This window comes from Nerophis ophidion, linkage group LG01, assembly GCF_033978795.1.
Source record: "Nerophis ophidion isolate RoL-2023_Sa linkage group LG01, RoL_Noph_v1.0, whole genome shotgun sequence".
Lineage (NCBI taxonomy): Eukaryota > Metazoa > Chordata > Actinopteri > Syngnathiformes > Syngnathidae > Nerophis > Nerophis ophidion.
Window position 1 is genome coordinate 91772357 of NC_084611.1, and position 24000 is coordinate 91796356.

The 24000-nt window shown below is 37.2% G+C and overlaps 1 protein-coding gene across 6 annotated transcripts in view; it reads right to left on the minus strand.

Annotated features, from left to right (window-relative positions):
* The window catches only part of slit2 (slit homolog 2 (Drosophila)), a 277680-nt gene that overhangs the window by 224861 nt on the left and 28819 nt on the right, over positions 1 to 24000 (minus strand). For all 6 annotated transcript variants that reach the window (XM_061916190.1, XM_061916184.1, XM_061916214.1 and 3 more), the window contains exon 4: positions 2003 to 2074. In XM_061916190.1, coding sequence (XP_061772174.1) covers positions 2003 to 2074 — 72 coding nt within the window. The remainder of the gene's footprint in view (positions 1 to 2002; positions 2075 to 24000) is intronic.

Consider the following 24000-nt stretch of genomic DNA (forward strand, 5'->3'; position numbering starts at 1 on the left):
TAGCATGCTAATATTAGCGTGCAAACTTTTTAAGACTACTTCTCGGCCGTTCACCTCCTAGTCTTATAACTTGGTACTTGACTCTTGTTAAATGTTGTCATGCTAACTTCTTTTTTTTTTTAAGCTAATTTTACCAATTCTATTAGTGTTAACTTGGTAAGTAACACTAATAACTGCCCGCATACAAACGTTAGCTTTTCTAACCAATTTTTCCGCCATATACCTCATTCTTATAACTTGACAGCTGACAAATACTAATTGCTAGCATGCTAAAATTAGCATGCTCACTTTTTAAGACAACTTTCCCGCCATACACCTACGAGACCTATAACTTGGTACTTGACACATGTTTACTGTTAGCATGCCAACTTTTTTTTTTAGCTAATATTACAAGCGTACCCCTTAGAGTCCTATAACTGTGTAGTTAACACAGGCTAACACTCGCATGCTAACGTTAGCTTTTCTAACCAATTTTTCCGCCGTATACCTCATTCTTATAACTTCATACCTGACAAATACTAAGTGCTAGCATGCTAACATTAGCATGCTCACTTTTTAAGACTACTTTTCGCCATACACCACCGAGTCCTATAACTTGGTACTTGACACATGTTTACTGTTAGCATGCCAACTTTTCATTAGTTAATTTTACAAGCGTACCCCTTAGAGTCCTATAACTTGGTACTTGACACAAGTTTACTGTTAGCATGCCAACTTTCTTTTTTTTTAGCTAATTTTACAAGCGTACCCCTTAGAGTCCTATAACTTTTTAGTTAACACATGCTAACTGCTCGCATGCTAACGTTGGCTTTTTAAACCTATTTCGCCGCCGCACAACTCAGAGTCTTGTAACTTGCTACGTGACAAATACAAAATGTTAGCATTCTAACATTAACGAAGGGTTTTCCGCAGCACTTTTTTGTTCAGGCGGCCGCCTTAACAACAAAGAGCCACCGCCTAAACTAAAGTCTTAAAAAATATATACATATAAATTTATAATTTTTTTTCCTGTCCTGCTTAGATTTACTTTACAAAAGTAAATCTACATGACGGATACAAAATGTTAGCATGCTAACATTAACGAAGGGTTTCCCGCTGCCCTTTTTTGTTCAGGCGGCCGCCTTAACAACAAAGAGCTACCGCCTGAACTAAACTCTTAAAATATATATATATATATATATATAAAAAAATATATATTATTATTATTTTTTTTTTTCCTGTCCTGTTTAGATTTACTTTACAAAAGAGAAGTGTAGGATACTTCTCTTGTTGCCCTATTTGTATTTGACTTTATTAAATGTATTTATATTATCATTTGGTTCTAAAGTCTTAACAAGCTGCTACGCTTCATTCTGCCTCTGCCTCTGTCAGTACATCTCTGCAGCAGCCAGCATTGTCGCACCCACACAACCATCTGATTGGTTACGCGCAGAGCGGTAACAGCCAATCAGAAGTGCATATTCGTATATCGCCATTCAGCATACGGAGCGGATAAAACACGACCAAAACTTATAGGCTTCTTCACGCGACGAAGCCGGCCTACTTCACCACAGTCTGTAGTCTATTGCCAGCCAGGCAGCGATGTGATGGCGGCGACAGGCCAAATCACACTCCAACAGGTTAGTTGGAGAGAACATCTGCCAAAGTTCCCTTGAGCAAAGCATCAAAGCCACAAAAGTATTGACACTTTGCAGCGCCGAGGCTCCAGTGGAGCGTGAAGGAATATTATTCAACATGTTATGGCCGTGAAGCGTGTGACGTGTGGTCATGTCAAGTCATGTTTTGGTGACTGTTACAGCATGGTAACCATGGTTACCACCATCAGCTTAGACTCCCAGTGCCGCCTTCGCCATGAACATAGCAGGATGATGTCATACTGTGATGTCACCATGAACGTAGCAGGATGATGTCATGCTGTGATGTCACCATGAACGTAGCAGGATGATGTCATGCTGTGATGTCACCGCCACCACAGCAAAGCAAAGAGAGGAATTGGACTTACAGTCGGTGAAGCTTAGTGGTTCCCAGGAAGAGCAACTCGGGAAAGACGGCCAGGTTATTCCGATTCAGGCGCCTGGAAAAAATAAAAAAATTAAAAACATGCGTCAAATTAGCTTTTTGATCTTTAAAAAGGTTCCGTACTTGGCAAAATTGCCATTTTAATGGTGTTCTAACATTCTCTCTACATGTCTTTCCTCTATATAGGAGATTTCTGTGTTAAAAATAATATTTAAAATAGGCTTTTCTACGCATATTTACAGAAAATTAATAATTAAAAGAAAGGGGGGGGCTTCTCTACACATATTAAAACAAAACGAAAAACCTTCAGAATAAGCATTTTTTTTCTACACAAAAAATTGACATTTTACCGCCGTCTGGTTGCATCGAGATGGCCTAAAAACTATTTTTAAAAATGTTTTTATTTATTTATTTTTTGTGTGTAAAATATGTAAAAAATTAAATAAAATAAAAAAAATATATATTTTTTTAATAAGAAATATATAAATATTTTTTTTTAATCGATTTTTGAACATTATGTATATTTTCAGGATAAATAAGAATTGGATGTGAAAGATTCCGTATTTTGCAAAATTGACATTTTAATGGTGTTCTAACATTCTCTCTACATGTCTTTCCTCTAAATAGGAGATTTCTTTATTAAAAATAATATTTAAAATAGGCTTTTCTACACATATTTACAAAAAAAAATAATTAAAAAAAAAGGGGGGGGGGGCTTCTCTACACATATTAAAACAAAACAAAAAACTTCAAAATAAGCTTTTTTTTTCTACACAAAAAATAGACATTTTACTTCCGTCTGGTTGCATGGAGATGGCCTAAAAACGATTTTTTAAATTTTTTTTTAATGTAAAATATGAAAAAAAAAAATATATATATATATATAAATAATTATTTTTTTTAATCGATTTTTGAACATTATGTATATTTTTAGGATAAATAAGAATTGGATGTGAAAGATTCCGTATTTTGCAAAATTGACATTTTAATGGTGTTCTAACATTCTCTCTACATGTCCTTCCTTTATATAGGAGATTTCTTTGTTAAAAATAATATTTAAAATAGGCTTTTCTACGCATATTTACAGAAAATTAATTATTAAAAGAAAGGGGGGGGCTTCTCTACATATATTAAAACAAAACGAAAAACCTTCAGAATAAGCATTTTTTTTCTACACAAAAAATTTACATTTTACCGCCGTCTGGTTGCATGGAGATGGCCTAAAAACGATTTTTAAAAATGTTTTTATTTATTTATTTTTTGTGTGTAAAATATGTTTAAAAAATTGAAAAAATACAAATAAAAAAGAAATATATAAATAATTTTTTTTAATGTATATTTTTAGGATAAATAAGAATTGGATGTGAAAGATTCCGTATTTTGCAAAATTGACATTTTAATGGTGTTCTAACATTCTCTCTAAATGTCCTTCCTTTATATAGGAGATTTCTTTGTTAAAAATAATATTTAAAATAGGCTTTTCTACGCATATTTACAGAAAATTAATTATTAAAAGAAAGGGGGCGGGGGCTTCTCTACACATATTAAAACAAAACGAAAAACCTTCAGAATAAGCATTTTTTTCTACACAAAAAATTGACATTTTACCGCCGTCTGGTTGCATGGAGATGGCCTAAAAATGATTTTAAAAATGTTTTGTGTGTAAAATATGTAAAAAATAAATCAATAAATAAATATATTTTTTATAAGAAATATATAAATAATTTTTTTTAATCGATTTTTGAACATTATGTATATTTTTAGGATAAATAAGAATTGGATGTGAAAGATTCCGTATTTTGCAAAATTGACATTTTAATGGTGTTCTAACGTTGTCCCTTCATGTCTTTCCTCTAAACAGGAGATTTCTTTGTTTAAAAAAAACATTTAAAAAAGGCTTCTTTACACATATTTACAAAAAAATAATTATTAAAAAAAGGGGGAAAGGCTTCTTTACACATATTAAAAAAAACAAAAAAAACCCTTCAAAATAAGCAATTTTTTTCTACACAAAAATTTGACATTTTACCTCCGTCTGGTTGCATGGAGACGGCCTAAAAACGATTTAAAAAAAACGTTTTTGAGTGTAAAATATGTAAAAAAAAAAAAAAATTGAAAAAATAAAAAAATATATAATTTTTTTTTTTAATCGATTTTTGAACATTATGTATATTTTTAGGATAAATAAGATTTGGATGTGAAAGATTCTGTATTTTGCAAAATTGACATTTTAATGGTGTTCTAACATTCTCTCTACATGTCCTTCCTCTAAATAGGAGATTTCTTTATTAAAAATAATATTTAAAATTGGCTTTTCTACACATATTTACATAAAATTAATTATTAAACAAAAAGGGGGGGGGGGCTTCTCTACATATATTAAAACAAAACAAAAAACCTTCAAAATAAGCATTTTTTTTGTACACAAAAAATTGACATTTTACCTCCGTCTGGTTGCATGGAGATGGCCTAAAAACGATGTTTTAAATGTTTTTATTTATTTATTTTTTGTGTGTAAAATATGGTAAAAAAAAAATGAAAAAATACAAATAAAAAAGAAATATATAAATATTTTTTTTTAATGTATATTTTTAGGATAAATAAGAATTGGATGTGAAAGATTCCGTATTTTGCAAAATTGACATTTTAATGGTGTTCTAACATTGTCTCTACATGTCCTTCCTCTATATAGGAGATTTCTTTGTTAAAAATAATATTTAAAATAGGCTTTTCTACGCATATTTACAGAAAATTAATTATTAAAAGAAAGGGGGCGGGGCTTCTCTACACATATTAAAACAAAACGAAAAACCTTCAGAATAAGCATTTTTTTTCTACACAAAAAATTGACATTTTACCGCCGTCTGGTTGCATGGAGATGGCCTAAAAACGATTTTTAAAAATGTTTTTATTTATTTATTTTTTGTGTGTAAAATATGTAAAAAATTTAATAAAATAAAAAAATATATTTTTTTTTAATAAGAAATATATAAATATTTTTTTTTAATCGATTTTTGAACATTATGTATATTTTTAGGATAAATAAGAATTGGATGTGAAAGATTCCGTATTTTGCAAAATTGACATTTTAATGGTGTTCTAACGTTGTCCCTTCATGTCTTTCCTCTAAATAGGAGATTTCTTTGTTAAAAAAAAAAAAACATTTAAAAAAGGCTTCTTTACACATATTTACAAAAAAAATAATTATTAAAAAAGGGGGAAAGGCTTCTTTACACATATTAAAAAAAACAAAAAAAACCCTTCAAAATAAGCAATTTTTTTCTACACAAAAATGTGACATTTTACCTCCGTCTGGTTGCATGGAGACGGCCTAAAAACGATTTTAAAAAAATGTTTTTGTGTGTAAAATATGTAAAAAAAAATATAAAAATATATTAAAAAAATTTTAATCGATTTTTGAACATTATGTATATTTTTAGGATAAATAAGAATTGGATGTGAAAGATTCCGTATTTTGCAAAATTGACATTTTAATGGTGTTCTAATGTTGTCTCAACACGTCTTTCCTCTATATAGAAGATTTTCTTTGTGGGGAAAAAAATATTTAAAAAATGCTTCTTTACACATATTTACAAAAAATTAATTATTAAAAAAAGGGGGGAAGGCTTCTTTACACATATTAAAAAAAACAAAAAAAACCCTTCAAAATAAGCATTTTTTTCCTACGCAAAAATTGACATTTTACCCCCGTCTGGTTGCATGGAGATGGCCTAAAAATTATTTTTAAAATGTTTTTGTGTGTAAAATATGTAAAAAAAAAAAAATATATATATATATATATAAATATATTTTTTTTAATCGATTTTTGATCATTATGTATATTTTTAGGAGAAATAATAATTGCATGTGAAAAGTTCCGTACTTTGCAAAATTGACATTTTAATGGTGTTCTAATGTTGTCCCAACACATCCTTCCTCTATATACAAGATTTCTTTATGAAAAAAAAAAATTTTAAAAAGGCTATTCTACACATATTTAAAAAATATATATAAAAATCATTGGTGTCCTGCATTATTGATCTTTTATGGCTCTAATTACAAAAAATTGCATATTTCAATTTTCCTATAAAAAAACAAGTTGTCTTTGACAAAAAAAGGCATTAAACCTTTTTTTATATATTTTTTTAACTTCATATCAAGCTGAAGTTTTATTAGCAGTAATGACTGAGACTCTTCACGGTCCCTGGGAGCTGGCACGTGCACACATAAGGACCTATGGGTGTTTGAGCCCCTGCCCTTTTTTACCTGGTCTTAAAAAGTGCCCTCAGCCTGTGTGTGTTTTTTTTTTTCTCTTTAAACAACATTAATAAATTCCTGTTAGAGATGTAAGAAAACAAAACAAAACAAAAAAACAGCGATACAAAAACTCCACGTTTTCTTGTAATACCGGGTTGTTTGAGCCTGCCGCATCCGCCAGAGAGAGAGAGAGGGAGAGAGAGAGAGAGGGCGAGTGAGTGAGTGAGAGGGAGGAGAGAGAGTCAACTGCAGCCTGAACCTGTGAGTTATGGTCTAGTCGCCGTCCACGTATTCAGCATCTAATATGGGTCATATTTAAGAAAAACGCTGTATTATTCTCTTATTCAATGTGTCAGCTTCTGTTTTTGCCGGACGTCGGAGCACAGCGCATCAATTGAGCACGGCACATCAATTCCGCACAGAGCAGAGCGGATCGTGCGGACCAGGAAGTAGTGTACAAAATACAAAATAAAACACCGGGTTAATTTTCAAAATAAAATGCACTGTGTTTACGGCGGATGACATTTCTCTCACAGTAGAGGTTTAGATATAAAGTTGTATTGCGTTTCAGTTGTTTGGGCTGAGCATTAAGTGAGAAAGACCATAAGTTACAACTTGATGGTCTTTTCATCAAGTTAAGGGAAGAAGGACAGATTTTCACATTGAAGTTTTTTCCATTTGGGTATTTATTTTATATATTTTTTCAAAGGTCATGTTGTTCAATGTTCAATATTAAAGTGCTTATTTTTAACAATAAATAGCCTAATAGTAAACCAGTGTTTTGTTGCTTTTCATCTCTTCCAAGCCTGTGATAATGTGAATTAACTCATTATGACAATAATTTGTTGACACAAAATAATCACTTTTACCTACGAAGGACACACGGCTAAGTAGTTAGCTTCCTAATAGCAAATGTATTTTACATTAATTTCCATATTGTGTAAGGACCAAAAAAAAATGTCCGGCCCTTTTCTGACTTTGAGCCCCTGCCCCTCTATAATCATGTGCACGTCCCTGCCTGGGAGCCCTAAAGGTAAAAAAAACAACAACAAAATCCATAAGCAAAAAGCATCACCAAAGACAGCACACACCCTGGCTTCCACCTGCTACCGTAGGGGAGGGGCTACAGGTGCATCAGAGCCAGAACAAACAGGCTCAAAGACAGCTTCTTTCCCAGAGCTGTCACCATCCAGAACTCTAACTTATAATAATAATAATACACAACTATACAATATCCTACTGTGCAATATTACACTTTGAGTCCAATACTTCCGACACTGATTGTTATTTATTATTTTGGTACTCTTGTCTTGTTCTGTATATTGTAAACCAGGGGTCAGCAACCTTTTTGAAAGCAAGAGCTACTTCTTGGGTACTGATTAATGCCAAGGGCTACCAGTTTGATACACACTTCAATAAATTACCAGAAATAGCCAATTTGCTCAATTTACCTTCAATAAATAAATATATGTATATAAAGAAAAATGGGTATTTCTGTCTGTCATTCCGTCGTACAATTTTTTCCTTTTACAGGTTTTTTGTAGAGAATGAATGAGGAAAAAACACTTAATTGAACGGTTTAAAAGAGGAGAAAACCGGAAAAAATGAAAATTAAATTTTGAAACATAGTTTATGTTCAATTTCGACTCTTGAAAATTCAAAATTCAACCGAAAAAAGGAAGAAAAAAAACTAGCTAATTCGAATCTTTTTGAGAAAATAATAAAAATAATTTATGGAACATCATTAGTAATTTGTCCGGAATAAGATTAATTATAGAATTTTGATGACATATTTTGGTTAAAATCCAATCTGCACTTTGTTAGAATATATAACAAATTGGACCAAGCTATATTTCTAACAAAGACAAATCATTATTTCGTCTAGATTTTCCAGAACAAACATTTTAAAAGAAAATCACAAGACTTTGAAATAAAATTCAAATTTGATACAGATTTTCTACATTTGCCAGAATATTTTTGGGGGAATTTTACTCATAATAAATTTGAAGAAATATTACACAAATATTCTTCGTCGAAAAAACAGAAGCTCAAATGAAGAATGAAATTAAAATGTATTTAGCTCGGTTGGTAGAGTGGCCGTGCCAGCAACTTGAGGGTTGCTGGTTCGAGTCCCGCCTCCACCATCTTAGTCACTGCCGTTGTGTCCTTGGGCAAGGCACTTTACCCACCTGCTCCACACTGCTTTAAATGTCAGTGTCACTAGAGAAAAGCGCTATATAAATATAATTCACTTATTATTATTTACAATAAAAAAATTGAGGCAGCTCACTGGTAAGTGCTGCTATTTGAGCTATTTTTAGAACAGGCCAGCAGGCGACACATCTGGTCCTTACGGGCCACCTGGTCTTGGTGACCCCTGTTATACAGTATTTTGGATTTCTACACACTTTTGTATATTGTGCAGGATTGCTTATTTTTTATTGGATAGTAGTATGTTTATTTTAATTGTTAGTTTTTCCTTTATTACATCTTGTGTTATTTATTTGACCCCATATTTGTTCCCACAAACGCACCTTAAATTGGAGTCTTTAATCCCGTTATTCTCTTATTCCATATTTTGTTATGGTTTGAAAATGAAAAAATATCAAAAAGGCCCCCGCTTGTTTGAATTTTTACATGTGCGGTACTCGGTGGAAAAAGTTTGGACACCCCTGAGTCAGAATGAAGGAAAAGGGGAAGACATTCATTCATTCTTTCTCTCTTCCTTTTTCTTTTTTCTTTTTTTTTTTTTTAAACCACAAAGGCGGAGAGGAGAAGACGATGTGGGAAAAACAAACAGGCGGTCTGGCCGGGCTACCGAATGTGTGAAAGGGACCCCACTGAGTAAACAAGGCCCTGGCGGGGGGAAGAACACACACACACACACACACACACACACACACACACACACGAGTGGGGTGAGTTTAATAACGTGGGCGCCATCATTTAACCCCGCTGGAGTGTGTGTGTGTGTGTGTGTGTGTGTGTGTGTGTGTGTGTGTGTGTGTGTGTGTGTGATGTCGGGGGCGACCCGGCCACACAATGACTGAAAAAGTCTTTAACCTCCACTCACATATGGACAAGACCGAGGAACACATGGCACCAGAGGGGAGGGGCATGGACCTCAAAGTAAAACCTGGACCCTACTTTCCTCACCCGAGGGCGCGCCTCGGATTACGGGCTTCCAGTTTAGGACTTAGACAAACTTTAATGATCCGAAAGGGAAGTTGGTCCACACACAAAGTGTCAATCAATCAATGTTTACTTATGTAGCCCGACATCACCGGCGTCTCAAAGGGCTGCACAAATCACAACAACATCCCACATCGGGGCAAGGAAAAACTCAACCCAATGGGATGACGATGAGAAACCTTGGAGGGGACCGCAGATGTGGCTCTAACATAATAGTGAGAGTCCAGTCCATAGTGGATCTAACATAATAGTGAGAGTCCAGTCCATAGTGGATCTAACATAATAGTGTGAGAGTCCAGTCCATAGTGGATCTAACATAATAGTGAGAGTCCAGTCCATAGGGGATCTAACATAATAGTGAGAGTCCAGTCCATAGTGGATCTAACATAATAGTGAGAGTCTAGTCCATAGTGGATCTAATATAATAGTGTGAGAGTCCAGTCCATAGTGGATCTAACATAATAGTGAGAGTCCAGTCCATAGTGGATCTAACATAATAGTGTGAGAGTCCAGTCCATAGTGGATCTAACATAATAGTGAGAGAGTCCAGTCCATAGTGGATCTAACATAATAGTGAGAGTCCAGTCCATAGTGGATCTAACATAATAGTGAGAGTCCAGTCCATAGTGGATCTAACATAATAGTGAGAGTCCAGTCCATAGGGGATCTAACATAATAGTGAGAGTCCAGTCCATAGTGGATCTAACATAATAGTGAGAGTCCAGTCCATAGTGGATCTAATATAATAGTGTGAGAGTCCAGTCCATAGTGGATCTAACATAATAGTGAGAGAGTCCAGTCCATAGTGGATCTAACATAATAGTGAGAGTCCAGTCCATAGTGGATCTAACATAATAGTGAGAGTCCAGTCCATAGTGGATCTAACATAATAGTGAGAGTCCAGTCCATAGGGGATCTAACATAATAGTGAGAGTCCAGTCCATAGTGGATCTAACATAATAGTGAGAGTCCAGTCCATAGGGGATCTAACATAATAGTGAGAGTCCAGTCCATAGTGGATCTAACATAATAGTGAGAGTCTAGTCCATAGTGGATCTAATATAATAGTGTGAGAGTCCAGTCCATAGTGGATCTAACATAATAGTGAGAGTCCAGTCCATAGTGGATCTAACATAATAGTGTGAGAGTCCAGTCCATAGTGGATCTAACATAATAGTGAGAGAGTCCAGTCCATAGTGGATCTAACATAACATTGTGAGTCCAGTCCATAGTGGATCTAACATAATAGTGAGAGTCCAGTCCATAGTGGATCTAACATAATAGTGAGAGTCCAGTCGATAGGGGATCTAACATAATAGTGAGAGTCCAGTCCATAGTGGATCTAACATAATAGTGAGAGTCCAGTCCATAGTGGATCTAACATAATAGTGTGAGTCCAGTCCATAGAGGATCTAACATAATAGTGTGAGTCCCGTCCATAGTGGATCTAACATAATAGTGAGAGTCCAGTCCATAGTGGATCTAACATAATAGTGAGAGTCCAGTCCATAGTAGATCTAACATAATAGTGAGAGTCCAGTCCATAGGGGATCTAACATAATAGTGAGAGTCCAGTCCATAGTGGATCTAACATAATAGTGTGAGTCCAGTCCATACTGGATCCAACATAATAGTGTGAGTCCAGTCCATAGTGGATCTAACATAATAGTGAGAGTCCAGTCCATAGTGGATCTAACATAATAGTGAGAGTCCAGTCCATAGTGGATCTAACATAATAGTGAGAGTCCAGTCCATAATGGATCCAACATATAGTGTGAGAGTCCAGTCCATAGTGGATCCAACATAACAGTGAGAGTCCAGTCCTTAGTGGATCTAACATAATAGTATGAGAGTCCAGTTCATAGTGGATCTAACATAATAGTGAGAGTCCAGTCCATAGTGGATCCAACATAATAGTGTGAGAGTCCAGTCCATAGTGGATCTAACATAATAGTGAGAGTCCAGTCCATAGTGGATCTAACATAATAGTGAGAGTCCAGTCCATAGTGGATCTAACATAATAGTGAGAGTCCAGTCCATAGTGGATCCAACATAATAGTGAGAGTCCAGTCCATAATGGATCTAACATAATAGTGAGAGTCCAGTCCATAGTGGATCTAACATAATATTCTGAGAGTCTAGTCCATAGTGGATCTAACATAATAGTGAGAGTCCAGTCCATAGTGGATCTAACATAATAGTGAGAGTCCAGTCCATAGTGGATCTAACATAATAGTGAGAGTCCAGTCCATAGTGGATCTAACATAATAGTGAGAGTCCAGTCCATAGTGGATCTAACATAATAGTGTGAGAGTCCAGTCCATAGTGGATCTAACATAATAGTAAGAGTCCAGTCCATAGTGGATCTAACATAATAGTGAGAGTCCAGTCCATAGTGGATCTAACATAATAGTGAGAGTCCAGTCCATTGTGGATCTAACATAATAGTGTGAGTCCAGTCCATAGTGGATCTAACATAATAGTGAGAGTCCAGTCCATTGTGGATCTAACATAACAGTGAGAGTCCAGTCCATAGTGTAGCTCTTCCCGGGGGATCCCGGGAAGAGCTAGACGAAGTGGCTGGAGATAGGGAAGTCTGGGCTTCCCTGCTTAGGCTGCTGCCCCCGCGACCCGACCTCGGATAAGCGGAAGATGATGGATGGATGGATGGACAGTCCATAGTGTGTCTAACATAATAGTGAGAGAGTCCAGTCCATAGTGGATCTAACATAATAGTGAGAGAGTCCAGTCCATAGTGGATCTAACATAATAGTGTGAGAGTCCAGTCCATAGTGGATCTAACATAATAGTGAGAGAGTCCAGTCCATAGTGGATCTAACATAATAGTGAGAGAGTCCAGTCCATAGTGGATCTAACATATTAGTGAGAGTCCAGTCCATAGTGGATCTAACATAATAGTGTGAGAGTCCAGTCCATAGTGGATCTGACATAATAGTGTGAGAGTCCAGTCCGTAGTGGATCCAACATAATAGTGAGAGTCCAGTCCATAGTGGATCTAACATAATAGTGAGAGTCCAGTCCATAGTGGATCTAACATAATAGTGGGAGTCCAGTCCATACTGGATCTAACATAATAGTGAGAGTCCAGTCCATAGTGGATCTAACATAATAGTGAGAGTCCAGTCCATAATGGATCCAACATATAGTGTGAGAGTCCAGTCCATAGTGGATCCAACATAACAGTGAGAGTCCAGTCCATAGTGGATCTAACATAATAGTATGAGAGTCCAGTTCATAGTGGATCTAACATAATAGTGAGAGAGTCCAGTCCATAGTGGATCCAACATAATAGTGTGAGAGTCCAGTCCATAGTGGATCTAACATAATAGTGTGAGAGTCCAGTCCATAGTGGATCTAACATAATAGTGAGAGTGCAGTCCATAGTGGATCTAACATAATAGTGAGAGTCCAGTCCATAGTGGATCTAACATAATAGTGAGAGTCCAGTCCATAGTGGATCTAACATAATAGTGAGAGTCCAGTCCATAGTGGATCTAACATAATAGTGTGAGAGTCCAGTCCATAGTGGATCTAACATAATAGTGAGAGTCCAGTCCATAGTGGATCTAACATAATAGTGTGAGAGTCCAGTCCATAGTGGATCTAACATAATAGTGTGAGAGTCCAGTCCATAGTGGATCTAACATAATAGTGAGAGTCCAGTCCATAGTGGATCTAACATAATAGTGTGAGAGTCCAGTCCATAGTGGATCTAACATAATAGTGAGAGTCCAGTCCATAGTGGATCTAACATAATAGTGAGAGTCCAGTCCATAGTGGATCTAACATAACATAACACTAAAACACCCTCAGGAAGAGGTGTTTTAACTACTTCTAAATCACTAATCCTCGCCTCCATGGCAACAAATAAAGTAAGATTCTTACAAGTAACATTATCACTGGAGGACAAGGAATAGCTAAACATGCTTCACTACACACCATAAGAGGATACAATAGCTCACCGGCGTCACAATGTAAACAAACGCCATGGGTGGATCTACACCTGACATCCACTGTAATGATACCAAGTACAAGAGTGTATCTAGTCAATACTACTATGATTATATCAATATTTTCTATTGCCATAAAACGTTTATTATGTTAATAAACTCAGGAAATACGTCCCTGGACACATGAGGACTTTGAATATGACCAATGTACGGTCCTGTAACTACTTGGTATCGGATCGATACCTAAATGTGTGGTATCATCCAAAACTAATTTCAAGTATCAAAGAAGAGAAGAATAAGTGATTATTACATTCGAACAGAAGTGTAGATAGAACATGTTAGAACAGAAAACAGCACGACACCTACCCTTTACATCAGTATTTTTTAACCATATTACTACTGGTGTATTAGGTATTATATTTCATTGTATGATCTTGCAACTACTTGGTATCGGATCGATACCTACATGTTTGGTATCATCCAAAACTAATGTCAAGTATCAAAGAAGAGAAGAACAAGTGATTATTACATTTGAACAGAAGTGTAGATAGAACATGTTAAAACAGAAAATAATCAGATATTAACAGTAAATGAACAAGTGGACTAATAATATTTTTTTTTACAGTTTGTCCCTCATAATGTGTATAAAATAATATGTGTATAAATGCCACAATATGTTACAGCAGACTAATTAGGAGTCTGTGTTTGTTTACTTACTACTAAAAGACAAGTTGTCTAGTATGTTCAACATTTTATTTAAGGATTAAATGACAATAATAAACATATGTTTCATGTACACTAAGATTTTTTTGTTGAAATAAAGACAATAATAACTTTTTTTTCGTGGTGCCGCTTTAGTTAGAAAATAAACCGCAAAATATCGACATACATTTAGGTTCTGGTACCAAAATATTGATATGGGGAAAACCCCTACTATGTATTTGTGTTTATTCCGAATGTGCAGGTGTGTGTGTGTGTGTGTGTGTGTGTGTGTGTGTGTGTGTGTGTGTGTGTGTGTGGGTGTGTGTGTGTGTGTGTTTGTCTAGTATGTTCAACATTTTATTTAAGGATTAAATGACAATAATAAACATTTGTTTCATGTACCCTAAGATTTTTTTGTTGAAATAAAGACAATAATTACTTTTTTTTCGTGGTGCCGCTTTAGTTAGAAAAGAACCGAAAAATATCGACATACATTTAGGTTCTGGTACCAAAATATTGATATGGGGAAAACCCCTACTATGTATTTGTGTTTATTCCGAATGTGCAGGTGTGTGTGTGTGTGTGGTCAATGACCGTGAAAATGTGCAAGTGTGTGTGTGTGTGTGTGTGTGTGTGTGTGTGTGTGTGTGTGTGTGTGTGTGTGTGTGTGTGTGTGTGTGTGTGCGTGTGTGTGGCGATAATCCCCGCAGTCGTAAACAGACGCTCGGGGGACACACAAACTACTCGGTAAATACCCACCAGCTCGCGGAATGTGTGTCATTTCACTTTCGCACACACACACACACACGCACACACACACGCGCACGCGCACACACACGCACACACACACACACACACACACACGCCGGCGGAAAGGTTGATAAAATCACACACACATTTTCGCACCTTACAGCCTGGCAAAGGAAATAAGAAAAGACCGGAGAAAGTCACACACACACACACACACACACACACACACACACACACACACACACACACACACAGACACACACACACACACATTAGGAAAATCACACTTAAAGTACAATTTTATACAAATTATTTTCAGTAAAACAAGCAAGTCATGTACAGCAAGGTGTGGAGGGGGAGGGGTGGCCTGCGGGCCTGCAGCGAAGCGGGGTGTGCTTTGAAAATCACCTTCGAAATCAGCGACAGGTGCGTAGACAGCCCACCTGGGCGTACTGTGAAATTGTGGGTTTTTCCGACCACCAAGTATCGACAAGATAAAAGTGTGGACAATGCTGAAGAAACAAGTCCATTAAAAAAAATTAAAACATTTTTTTTTTGCTGAGCTGCACCAATTTTGTGATCAAAAATGTAAGCAGAAGCTTGTGGATGGCGACCAAAAGCGCCTTATTGCAGTGAAACTTGCCAAAGGACATGTGACCTAGTATTACCTTTGCTGTACTTATACTTTTGACGCAGCACATTCGCTCAAATTTTCACGAATTGGAGCTAATCCTCCCTTTTTCATTGTCACATTTAAAGCAGCAGTTCCATTGGCCTGGAGCATAACACTACCGCCACCATGCTTGACGGTAGGGATGGTGTTCCTGGGATTAAAGGCCTGGCTTTTACTCCTCCAAACATATTGCTGGGTATTGTGGCCAAATTCATCTTCTTCAACTTTAACTTTACTTTATCTCACCACAGAACTTTCCTCCAGAAGGTCTTATCTTTGTCCATGTGATGTCAGACATATTTACAATGACCCCTGTAGAGAGGCGGAGCCTGCGAAACGAGCAGCTGGGCGGGACACCCTGGAGCCCGGCCCAAGATGGCGGCAGGGAGGCGGAGACCATGACCGAGCGGAGAGGCGGGGCGTGACAGGAGCGTGGCTCGCACACCCGTACACAATCAACTCATCTCCTCACGCTGTATAAAAGGGGAGAAGGAGGAGAGATCGAGGCAGAAGGAGTAGGAGAACTTGCAGCACTACCGGAAGAGAGAAAGCGACAGCGACGACGCGGCCGGCTGAAAGAGAGCGAGGAGCGAGCAGGGGAGAAGGAGCTGAAAAGCGACCCGACCGCGGACAAGCTTTATTTGAAAAAAATAAAAAAGAGTCAAACCTGCTCAAAGCAATGTCCTTCCTGGGTGGTCCATGGAACCCGCACGACGACGGCAAGAGTCCGTCACAACCCCCAAACACACCTCAAAAGTGGTACAGGAATGGCTAAATCAGGCTAGAATGAAGGTTTCAGAATGGCCTTCCCAAAGTCCTGATTCAAAAATGTGGACAATGCTGAAGAAAGAAGTCAATGTCAAAAAAATACAACAAGTTTAGCTGAACTGCAGCAATTTTGTGGTGAAAAATGTAAGCAGAAGCTTGTGGATGGCGACCAAAAGCACTTTATTGCAGGTAAACTTGCCAAAGGTCATGTGACCAAATATGAAGATTGCTGTACGTATACTTTTGCTCACATTTTCACAATTTGGAGTTTTTTCATTGTCCCATTTACTGTCTGTTAGTCAGCAGTTCCATTGGCAGCAAAACAGGCCCGGAGCATAATACTACCACCACCATGCTTGACTGTAGGATTGGTGTTCCTGGGACCTCAGTCAGGGCGACTTATAGCCCCAAAAATACGGTAATCGTTTTTTTTTTTTTTTTTTTATCTGATGTTAGCCAAGCGGCGTTTAGCCAAAAATAAGTTCTGTCGCAGCAACGCAGAGAGAAATCTATCTCTCTTTGTGGGGAGTTCTGCAAGTCATTTCAAGCTCTGCTGCTCAATAAATGAAACACACACACACACACACACACACACACACACACACACACACACACACACACACTCTGTGGAGACAATGTGATCACTCAGAGCTGCAGCAAAGGATTTTGTTGTGTTAGAAGTGTGTTGCGACATAATCACTGGCTTTGTTTGCTCATCTCACTTGATAGATGTGATACAAATAGTCCCCAACAATACAAATAGCTGCTAGCGATACAAATAGTCCCCAACAATACAAATAGTCCCCAACGATACAAATAGTCGCCAGCGATACAAATAGTCCCCAGCGATACAAATAGTCCCCAACAATACAAATAGTCCCCAACGATACAAATAGTCCCCAGCGATACAAATAGTCCCCAGCGATACAAATAGTCCCCAGCAATACAAATAGTCGCCAGCGATACAAATAGTCCCCAACAATACAAATAGTCCCCAACGATACAAATAGTCGCCAGCGATACAAATAGTCCCCAGCGATACAAATAGTCCCCAACGATACATATAGTCCCCAGCGATACAAATAGTCCCCAACAATACAAATAGTCCCCAACAATACAAATAGTCCCCAACAGTACAAATAGTCCCCAACGATACAAATAGTCGCCAGCGATACAAATAGTCACCAGCGATACAAATAGTCACCAGCAGTGCAAATAGTCGCCAGCGATACAAATAGTCCCCAACGATACAAATAGTCGCCAGTGATACAAATAGTCACCGGCGATACAAATAGTTGCCAGCGATACAAATAGTCGCCAGCAATACAAATAGCTGCTAGCGATACAAATAGTCCCCAGCGATACAAATAGTTGCCAGCGATACAAATAGTCCCCAACAATACAAATAGTTGCTAGCGATACAAATAGTCCCCAGCGATACAAATAGTTGCCAGCGATACAAATAGTTGCCAGCGATACAAATAGTCCCCAACAATACAAATAGTCCCCAACAATACAAATAGTTGCTAGCGATACAAATAGTCCCCAGCGATACAAATAGTCACCAGCGATACAAATAGTCCCCAACAATAAAAAATAGTCGCCAGGGATACAAATAGTCCCCAGCGATACAAATAGTTGCCAGCGAAAAAAATAGTCCCTAACAATACAAATAGTCCCCAGCGATACAAATAGTTGCCAGTGATACAAATAGTCCCCAGCGATACAAATAGTCGCCAGCGATACAAATAGTCCCCAGCGATACAAATAGTTGCTAGCGATACAAATAGTCGCCAGCGATACAAATAGTCGCCAGGGATACAAATAGTCCCCAACAATACAAATAGTCGCCAGCGATACAAATAGTCCCCGACGATACAAATAGTCGCCAACGATACAAATAGTCCCCAGCGATACAAATAGTCGCCAACAATACAAATAGTCCCCAACAATACAAATAGTCGCCAGCGATACAAATAGTCGCCAACAATACAAATAGTCCCCAACAATACAAATAGTCCCCAACAATACAAATAGTCCCCAACAATACAAATAGTCGCCAACGATACAAATAGTCCCCAACAATACAAATAGTCACCAGCGATACAAATAGTCCCCAACAATACAAATAGTCCCCAACGATACAAATAGTCGCCAGCGATACAAATAGTCGCCAGCGATACAAATAGTCCCCAACAATACAAATAGTCCCCAACAATACAAATAGTCGCCAGCGATACAAATAGTCCCCAACAATACAAATAGTCCCCAACGATACAAATAGTCGCCAGCGATACAAATAGTCCCCAACAATACAAATAGCTGCTAGCGATACAAATGGTCCCCAGCGATACAAATAGTTGCCAGCGATACAAATAGTTGCCAGCAATACAAATAGTCCCCAGCGATACAAATAGTCCCCAACAATACAAATAGTCCCCAACAATACAAATAGTCCTCAGCAATACAAATAGTCCCCAACAATACAAATAGTCGCCAGCGATACAAATAGTTGCCAGCGATACAAATAGTCCCCAACAATACAAATAGCTGCAAGCGATACAAATAGTCCCCAGCGATACAAATAGTTGCCAGCGATACAAATAGTTCCCAACAATACAAATAGTCCCCAGCGATACAAATAGTTGCCAGCGATACAAATAGTCCCCAACAATACAAATAGCTGCAAGCGATACAAATAGTCCCCAGCGATACAAATAGTTGCCAGCGATACAAATAGTTCCCAACAATACAAATAGTTGCTAGCGATACAAATAGTCCCCAGCGATACAAATAGTTGCCAGCAATACAAATAGTCCCCAACAATACAAATAGTCCTCAACGATACAAATAGTCCCCAGCAATACAAATAGTCCCCAACGATACAAATAGTCCCCAGCGATACAAATAGTTGCCAGCGATACAAATAGTCCCCAACAATACAAATAGCTGCAAGCGATACAAATAGTCCCCAGCGATACAAATAGTTGCCAGCGATACAAATAGTCCCCAACAATACAAATAGTCCCCAACAATACAAATAGTCGCTAGCGATACAAATAGTCCCCAGCGATACAAATAGTTGCCAGCGATACAAATAGTTCCCAACAATACAAATAGTTGCTAGCGATACAAATAGTCCCCAGCGATACAAATAGTTGCCAGCAATACAAATAGTCCCCAACAATACAAATAGTCCCCAACAATACAAATAGTCCCCAACAATACAAATAGTCCCCAGCAATACAAATAGTCCCCAACAATACAAATAGTCGCCAGCGATACAAATAGTTGCCAGCGATACAAATAGTCCCCAACAATACAAATAGCTGCAAGCGATACAAATAGTCCCCAGCGATACAAATAGTTGCCAGCGATACAAATAGTTCCCAACAATACAAATAGTCCCCAGCGATACAAATAGTCCCCAGCGATACAAATAGTTCCCAACAATACAAATAGTTGCTAGCGATACAAATAGTCCCCAGCGATACAAATAGTTGCCAGCGATACAAATAGTCCCCAACAATACAAATAGATGCAAGCGATACAAATAGTCCCCAGCGATACAAATAGTTGCCAGCGATACAAATAGTTCCCAACAATACAAATAGTTGCTAGCGATACAAATAGTCCCCAGCGATACAAATAGTTGCCAGCAATACAAATAGTCCCCAACAATACAAATAGTCCCCAACAATACAAATAGTCCCCAACGATACAAATAGTCCCCAACGATACAAATAGTCCCCAGCGATACAAATAGTCCCCAACAATACAAATAGCTGCAAGCGATACAAATAGTCCCCAGCGATACAAATAGTTGCCAGCGATACAAATAGTCCCCAACAATACAAATAGTCCCCAACAATACAAATAGTCCCCAACAATACAAATAGTCCCCAACAATACAAATAGTCGCCAGCGATACAAATAGTCCCCAGCGATACAAATAGTTGCCAGCGATACAAATAGTTCCCAACAATACAAATAGTCCCCAGCGATACAAATAATTGCCAGCAATACAAATAGTCCCCAACAATACAAATAGTCCCCAACAATACAAATAGTCCCCAACGATACAAATAGTCCCCAGCAATACAAATAGTCCCCAATGATACAAATAGTCCCCAGCGATACAAATAGTTGCCAGCGATACAAATAGTCCCCAACAATACAAATAGCTGCAAGCGATACAAATAGTCCCCAGCGATACAAATAGTTGCCAGCGATACAAATAGTTCCCAACAATACAAATAGTCCCCAACAATACAAATAGTCCCCAACAATACAAATAGTCCCCAACAATACAAATAGTCGGCAGCGATACAAATAGTCCCCAGCGATACAAATAGTTGCCAGCGATACAAATAGTCCCCAGCGATACAAATAGTCCCCAGCGATACAAATAGTCGCCAACAATACAAATAGTCGCCAGCGATACAAATAGTCGCCAACGATACAAATAGTCCCTAGCGATACAAATAGTCCCCAACAATACAAATAGTCGCCGGCGATACAAATAGTCGCCAGCGATACAAATAGTCCCCAACAATACAAATAGTCGCCAGCGATACAAATAGTCGCCAACGATACAAATAGTCGGCAACGATAAAAATAGTCCCCAACAATACAAATAGTCCCCAACAATACAAATAGTCCCCAGCGATACATATAGTCCCCAACAATACAAATAGTCGCCAGCGATACAAATAGTCGCCAGAGATACAAATAGTCCCCAACAATACAAATAGTCGCCAGCGATACAAATAGTCGCCAACAATACAAATAGTCCCCAACAATACAAATAGTCCCCAGCGATACAAATAGTCCCCAGCGATACAAATAGTCCCCAACAATACAAATAGTCCCCAACAATACAAATAGTCCCCAGCGATACAAATAGTCGCCAGCGATACAAATAGTCCCCAACAATACAAATAGTCCCCAGCAATACAAATAGTCGCCAGCAATACAAATAGTCCCCAGCGATACAAATAGTCCCCAACAATACAAATAGTCCCCAACAATACAAATAGTCCCCAACAATACAAATAGTCGCCAGCGATATAAATAGTCCCCAGCGATATAAATAGTCCCCAACAATACAAATAGTCCCCAATAATACAAATAGTCCCCAACAATACAAATAGTCGCCAGCGATATAAATAGTCCCCAGCGATACAAATAGTTGCTAGCGATACAAATAGTCGCCAGCGATACAAATAGTTGCCAGCGATACAAATAGTCCCCAACAATACAAATAGTTCCCAACAATACAAATAGTCCCCAACGATACAAATAGTGCCCAACGATACAAATAGTCGCCAGCGATACAAATAGTCGCCAGCGATACAAATAGTTGCCAACGATACAAATAGTCCCCAACAATACAAATAGTCCCCAACAATACAAATAGTCCCCAACGATAAAAATAGTCCCCAACGATACAAATAGTCCCCAACGATACAAATAGTCGCCAGCGATACAAATAGTTGCCAGCGATACAAATAGCTGCTAGCGATACAAATAGTCGCCAGCGATACAAATAGTTGCCAGCGATACAAATAGTACCCAACAATGCAAATAGTCCCCAACAATACAAATAGTCCCCAACGATACAAATAGTGCCCAACGATACAAATAGTCGCCAGCGATACAAATAGTCGCCAGCGATACAAATAGTTGCCAGCGATACAAATAGCTGCTAGCGATACAAATAGTCGCCAGCGATACAAATAGTTGCCAGCGATACAAATAGTCCCCAACAATACAAATAGTCCCCAACAATACAAATAGTCCCCAACGATACAAATAGTGCCCAACAATACAAATAGTCCCCAACAATACAAATAGTCCCCAACGATACAAATAGTGCCCAACGATACAAATAGTCCCCAACAATACAAATAGTCGCCAGCGATACAAATAGTCCCCAACAATACAAATAGTCCCCAACAATACAAATAGTCCCCAACGATACAAATAGTCCCCAACAATACAAATAGTCGCCAGCGATACAAATAGTCGCCAGCGATACAAATAGTCGCCAGCGATACAAATAGTCGCCAGCGATACAAATAGTCCCCAACAATACAAATAGTCCCCAACGATACAAATAGTCCCCAACAATACAAATAGTCGCCAGCAATACAAATAGTCGCCAGCGATACAAATAGTTGCCAGCGATACAAATAATCCCCAACAATACAAATAGTTGCCAGCGATACAAATAGTCGCCAGCAATACAAATAGTCGCCAGCAATACAAATAGTCGCCAGCAATACAAATAGTCCCCAGCAATACAAATAGTCGCCAACGATACAAATAGTCGCCAACGATACAAATAGTCGCCAACGATACAAATAGTCGCCAGCGATACAAATAGTCGCCAACGATACAAATAGTCGCCAACGATACAAATAGTCGCCAGCGATACAAATAGTCGCCAACAATACAAATAGTCGCCAACGATACAAATAGTCGCCAGCAATTCAAATAGCCGCAAGCAATACAAATAGTCCCCAGCAATACAAATAGTCGCCAACGATACAAATAGTCCCCAGCGATACAAATGGTCGCCAACAATACAAATAGTCGCCAGCAATACAAATAGTCGCCAGCGATACAAATAGTTGCCAGCGATACAAATAGTCCCCAGCAATACAAATAGTCGCCAGTGATACAAATAGTCACCGGCGATACAAATAGTTGCCAGCGATACAAAAAGGTTTTTCTGAACAAAAAGTCAAAACAAAAAATGTAATTTTCTGTAAAAAAAAAAAGTCAGTCCAACAAAAAAAAATATTTTGTTTTTATTTATAAAATAAGGCCTAATATTATTGTAGTAACACTAAAATATTACAAGGAATAAATGTTATTATTTCAAAAAGTCAGTCTGACAATAACATTTTTTAGGATATAAATCACAATACAATTTTAATAACGATGAAATATTACAAGAAACTAAGTATTTTTAAGAAAAACATTTTTTAATAAAGATAAATATTATGTGAAAAAAACAAAGGTTTTTGTGAACAAAAAGTCAAAACTATTTTTTTTATTTTCTGTAAAAAAAAAAGTCAGTCCCACAAAAAAAAAATTGTTTTTATTTATAAAATAGGCCCTAATATTATTGTAATAACACTAAAATATTACAAGAAATAAATGTTATTATTCCAAAAAGTCAGTCTTACAATAACTTTTTTTAGGATATAAATCCCAATATTATATCAATAAGGTTGAAATATTACAAGAATCTAAATATTTTCAATAAAAACAATTTTTTTTTACTATAGAGGATATGTTATAAAAAATAAAGTTGAAATATTGTGAATTATTTTTTCTACACAAAAAGAATCTCGACAAAAAAACTGAGAATTTTCTTCAAAAAACAAGTCAGTCCTACAAGAAAAAATATTGATTTTATTTATAAAATAAGCCCAAATATTATTGTATTAACGCGGAAATATTAAAAAGGAATAAATGTTATTGTTTAATCCAAAAAGTCAGTCTTACAATAAAATTTTTTAGGATATAAATCACAATATACTTTTAATAACGATGAATTATTACAAGAAACTAAGTATTTTTAAGAAAAACATTTTTTTAATAAAGAGAAATATTATGTGAAAAAACCAAAGGTTTTTGTAAACAAAAAGTCAAAAC